Source organism: Euphorbia lathyris, chromosome 1 (assembly GCF_963576675.1).
Source record: "Euphorbia lathyris chromosome 1, ddEupLath1.1, whole genome shotgun sequence".
In the NCBI taxonomy this organism is placed as follows: domain Eukaryota; kingdom Viridiplantae; phylum Streptophyta; class Magnoliopsida; order Malpighiales; family Euphorbiaceae; genus Euphorbia; species Euphorbia lathyris.
Genome location: NC_088910.1, coordinates 75,715,355 through 75,721,402, shown reverse-complemented (window position 1 = coordinate 75,721,402; position 6,048 = coordinate 75,715,355). Strand labels below are relative to the sequence as shown.

General features: G+C 35.6%; 1 protein-coding gene across 1 annotated transcript; it reads right to left on the bottom strand.

The window, feature by feature from the left end:
• Positions 1–1,391: 1,391 nt before the first annotated feature.
• Positions 1,392–3,947, bottom strand: LOC136202380 (glucan endo-1,3-beta-glucosidase 2). The gene is made up of 4 exons (XM_065992957.1): positions 3,685–3,947; positions 1,871–3,124; positions 1,758–1,785; positions 1,392–1,668 (listed from the first exon to the last, which is right to left on the bottom strand). Exons 1-4 carry the CDS (start codon positions 3,767–3,769, stop codon positions 1,509–1,511), a joined length of 1,527 nt encoding a protein of 508 aa, XP_065849029.1. The 5' UTR covers positions 3,770–3,947; the 3' UTR covers positions 1,392–1,508.
• Positions 3,948–6,048: the final 2,101 nt, after the last annotated feature.

The following is a 6,048-nucleotide window of genomic DNA, read 5'->3' as shown; positions in this document are numbered from 1 at the left end:
ACTCACGTACACCCGTTCGATTCTATATTAAAAAAACATATTCAAGCATGTCCTCTCCAAAAAGAGTAAGAAGAAATTCTATTGGAATTTTTACTTGATTCTCATATATTATCTTAAATTGATTATGATGTTTATTATTAGGAAAAATGCATATATAAGCCCTAGATCAATTTAAATTTTATTTATTAAAGCTTGAATATTTTAAATAGATACATTAAGTGCTTGATTAATTATTGTTTTAGCACATTAAACTCATAGTCTTTTAAATTGAGACATTAAACCTTTGATCATTTATTTTTTGACACATTAAAACCCCTATTAAATGATCCAATTATGTGTACGGTTCAAACTCCATTTAGTGCAAACAAAACTGTTAGTGTGTTTTTAATACGTCAATTGAGATATAAATTGTGATGTCAGATAAATTCCTAACTATATTATTTTAAAAGGACAGTGATATCCTTACAGTTTATGCATCCTAAATGAAGTTTGAATTATTCGCATAAATGACACGTCAAATAGGAGCTTAGTATGTTAACAAATAATTGATAAAGAGTTTACTATATCCATTTAAAAGATGAAGGGCTTAGTGTGCTTAAAAATAATTGATTAAGGGTTTAATGTATTCATTTGAAATATTAAGGATTAACCAATAAAAAATAAATTGACGAAGGGTTCAATTATAAATTTTACCTTATTATTATTATATGGGATAGGTGATCGAGAGTGATATGAGTTTACTGGGAATTGAGGAAAATATGGTAGTGGATAGGACGGAGTGGAGGGAGCGAATCTGTGTCGCTGACACGACTTGATTTTCACGGTTTTATATGATGGTTCATGTTAGCCGACCCCGAATCATTTCGGGACTAAGGCTTTGTTGTTGTTTGTTGTTGTTGTTATTATTATATGGGATAGATTAAAACTTATTACTTTGTAATGTTATTTTGTACATTGAGAATATTATTTTTAATGTTGAGATTATAATTTTATATTTGTGTTAAATTATGCGAAATATTATTTAATTATATGCATAAATAGTAACGAAGTAATGTAAAATTATCTATGAAGAATAAATTTTAACTTTTTTCCCGCTCATATTTAAACTCTCAAACAAAATTAAATTTTAGATTCTCATTTATATTTTATAAACTGTAAAAGAACAAATTAATTTTTTAACATTCATTTCAATGACTTTCAATGCTAAACAAAAGGTGTAAAAAAAACAAAGTTAAAGTAGATGAAAAGAAAAGAATTGATAGACAGAAACGCTAGGAAAGAGTATAGAGTAGAGTATTTCCACTTGCAAGATTCTGGTACAGGAATTCATCCAAAAGACAGAAACATCAGTAGCATTAATAGAGAAAAATGGTTAAAAAGAGAGAGACTAATGGAACAAAAGCTGAAAAGAATAATAGAATTCAGTTGATGGAAGCAAAACAGAGTTCCAGCTTCTTTTGTACAAAATTGATCATCACTAACCTACTACTAAAACAAGGACTATCCCTTTACAACACCACCAACAGCCACACAACTATTCTTACTATTATTATTATTGTCAAGCTCTTCAAGTTCCCTCTATAAATATTTCCAGCTGGAGAATCCGAGCTTGTAGAATTCATGGATGGAGCTGTAATGTTCACAAGGGTGCCATTTATTTTCCCAGAACTGCAACAACAACAACAACAACTTTCTTTATATATATATATATATATATATATGAAATAACAAACATAGATAGATAGATGAATGTTTACCTTCCTGCATATATACAGCTCCCATGACCTGCACCGTTGTTTAATCGAAACAAATCAAATTGGTTACTTTAGCACATCATAAAAGATCAATAAACAGTTGGAACTCAACTTACTTGGGTTTGTAGTACTTATAGTAGCCACACCATTGAAGTCACAAGTTCCTGGACCCTTCCCCATCTGATGATAGTATGTATCAAAAGCATATGTGGCATGTGCAATTACATTGTCCGGTTCATAACAGGATTCTCCTTGCGTCAAAGCCGCGCAATCCACCTTGCCAGGACCACATGCCCAATCCAGTGCTGCCTGAAGCATTTTGGGATCAGCACCATCCTTTGCAGTACAGAAAGTTTGGTTTGTGGTGTCATTTGCCAACACCAATCCTGATCCGGTCAAGTGCAATATGTAAACAGGTTCACCATTTGCATTAAATAGTCCCCAGTTCTTCTCTGAGGTGGTTCCTGGTTTCATATCCTCATTATAGAGCTCGTAGATATAAGTGCTGACTGAAATTCCAGGATGCTTTGGTGTTCCGGTTTTGTTCAAAACATGCTTGATCAAATTACTATTATAAGTATTGGCATTATCTATAGTGGCATCAGGCTCGTTAGGATCACCTTTGGAGGGCCATCCAGATTCAGTGACCATAACAGGGATGTTGGTGAAATTTAGGAAAGCCATAGCAAAGTAGGCAGCATCAACCATAGCATCAAAGACATTGGAATAATGGACAAGGGTATTAGCATCAACAGCTTCTTTAGTGGGAGGAAGAGGCTTGATAAGTGCGTAATCTAAGGGGATAACGCCGTTGGATTGCATATAATCATAGTAAGGGTATACATTGAGCATGAAGTAGGAAGCAGTGGACTGTAAGAAATTGAGAATGGGAACCAAGACAGGGTCTAAAGAGCGGTTAAAAAAGGCTTGTGAAGGTGGGAAAGAGTCAAGGATGATAGAGGAAGGAAGGGCAGTTGAAACCTTGATTTGACGATCCAGATTGGATGCCACAAGGGCAGAGTGAATGAACTTGATAGCATTAACAAGTACAGGAGCAGCATTGGGAAGGGCAGTGAGAATTTCAGAACCTACTGAAATGGAAGTGATATTGGTGGCTGGATAATGAGCTACTACATTGCGGGAGACCCAGTTAGCGGCAGTAGCATTGGACTGACCAATACCAAGTAGTTGTTCATTGGGGACAGAGACCATCACCTGGATGCCCGAATTAGCAAGCGCAACTAGCATGCCACGGTCCGCATTGTATAGCCGGACGTGCCTGATCTGCTGGGCTTTCAGAAGGGCTACTACTTGAGTAGGATGGGGCATGTCAGACAGGTCTGTTCCGATATTAACACCAATGAATGGTTCTGCAAACACACACACACACATCTTTGATCATTGTCATTGTCAAAATTTATGACTTGATTTCTGTGATTCATACCTGGCATTAGAAAAATGTATAAAGGAACAAATGATCTAACATAAAGGAACAAATGAAAATGGTCCAAGTCTAAAAGAAAAAGAAATCTTGAGTAAGATCCTAATCAAAGAAAGCCTTTGGTATTGGTTCAGGTCAGGTCCAATAAATTATCTAATTCTTTGACCATTTGCAGAAACCCATACTCCTCCAAGGTTTTAATAATGTAGAAACCAGCTGTACTCAACAACAAACTTTATTTTCAATTTGATTAGTACATACATACTGAATTTATAGTACTAGTACTAACAACAACAAGCTTTATTAAGCTACCCCTCCTTTTTGAATACCCATTTCATTTTAGATTTTTTTGCAGACACTTCACTCTGATATGATATGATATCCCAAACAAAAGCACATGCACTCAGAATATGTAATTACAAAACCAAAGTCCTAAACTTTCCATATGATATCTGCAAATACACAAACAAAAGAAAAAGAAATCGTTACCTTCATCAGCAGCTATAAGAACAGAAACAGCAAAAAGCATGAAGAAGAAGAGTATAAACACAGATTCACTCTTCAACAGCATCATTCTTTCAAACAATCTAGAGAGAGAGAGATAGAGAGAAAGAGAGGAAACAAAGATGCAAGAAATATAGGTGTGAGAAAGAGAATGGACGGTCAAGATATCATGATTTACACAGTGTTTTATGTGATGCGAATAAAGAGAGTACAGTAACTCTAAGACCAAACCCAAGGCAGGCAACTTTGTCGAGGCTTTTGCAGCTCTCTCTATCTCTCTCTATCTGTGTGTAAATATTCAGTGGGACCCCTTTTCTTTCCAAACATACAAACAAAACACACTAAACTCTATCTATCTCAACGGTCACATTTATTGTCTTTTTTTTTTTTAATTCCTTTCCTTTCATTTTTTACACTCATTAACAACCTAAATCATTCCATCCTTTAACACTTTTATCTAGTCCAAGTGAGAGATACCATTTACATATCTAACTCATTTTACTTCCATTTCACCTAATTAGACACTTTTAAGCATTTTGGACAAAACTACCATTGGTTCTATTTCCCTTTCATTTATTTTCAAATTCACACATCAAAATTCACCAACCCAACTCAAAATCTAAGCACATCCATACATCATTCAAGTTCATGTAAGTACAATTTCTTCATTTTTCATACACATTACTCGAAATACACAGTTGATGAACTGAATGTTGCTTAATCTTGAAATTATTCGTTATCGCCATGTTCGCTCGATAGGTCGCATTTTGTTATTGTAAATGCGACAACATGGCTCTTGTCGCATTTACGTCGCATGTCGCATTTACTATCGCACTTGGCATCACATTGAATGATAACGTGTCGCATTTGGTGTCGCATTTATGATTCCTTATCGCATTTGTGTCGCATTTTCAGATGAATTGCTTTTGTCTTGTTTTGATCATGTGTTCATTTCCTAAATGTAGAAGCATGTCAATCAAAGAGAAGTGTATGCTTTTTTTTTTGTCTTGGAACGGACAATGGAGCACAGTGGGAGATGTGATGACATACGTTGGTGGTAAATCGAAGTTGTTGGTGCTGTCAACAGAAATTGACTTGCAAAAGTTAAAAGAAAAAGTTTATAGTGCCATTCACGTTGAATCAACCTCGTGATCTCCAAATGTCCATGTAGGCAACATACGGTCCAAATAAAGTATCATATATAAGAGTGGTGATGAACCTAGAAGGAAAAGGATGACCGGTCCATTTTGATGGCTTCCAAAGGTATGTGCCGCGCCGGTGAATCTGATTGCATCAAAGCAATCAAACTGAGGGTCTACTTTAAGGGTGAATGATATATTTTCAAACAAAGTAGAATTGCAAGATTCACTTGGAAAATATGCAATAGAAAATTCGTTCGAATGGAAGGTTTACAAATCAAACAAGTCTATGTTTGAAGTGAAATGTAAAAATGTTGACAAATGTAGCTGGAGGGCTAAAGGGATTGTCATTCCAGGTTCCGATATGTCCAGGCTTGCAAGAATGGATGGTATGGACCTACACACTTGTGGGAGAGATTAGATATGTCTGCATCATAGGCAAGTGGGGAAATGTGTTGCAGGGATACTACTAAGAGATAGGTTTGATTTGGAAAATTGAGTGCATCGACAAAAGGATATTGTTTTCGATTTTGAACGAGATTTTTTAGTTAATCTATCTTACATGCAAATTTGGAGAGCAAGAAACTAGGAATTGGAAGCTTAGGGTGGTTCACCAGAGGAATCGTTTATGTTGTTACCGAACTACTGTGACATGTTGAAGAAAACTAACCCGGGAACGGTGCCACACATCAAAACCGATGATGATAATCACTTTAGATTCTTCTTTATGGCTATGGGTGCTTCATTGAGAGGTTTTAAACAACATATTCGACCTGTCTTAGCCGTCGATGGAACTTTTCTAAAAGGTAAATATCCCGACATATTATACATTGCAGTTGCCCTTGATGGGAATAATCAGATTTATCCTGTTGCATTTGGAGTTGGCCCAAAAGAAAGTAATGAATCATGGCTTTGGTTTATGACTAAATTAAAAGAGTGTATGCACGATGTTGAAGATCTAGCGATTATATCAGACCGAAATCAGAGCATTATACATACAATTAATTTGGTATTTCCAAATGTCGTACATGGGGCTTGCGCTCGTCATCTGCAATAAAATGTGAAGGCCAAATTTGAGGAATTCGGAAGATAGATGAGGTATTTTGGAAAAGTGCAAAATCCTATAAGGTATCTGATTTTGAGGAAAAGTTTGCGACACTTCGTGCACTACATTCTGGTGCTACCGACTATTTAGTGCAAGCTGGAAAAG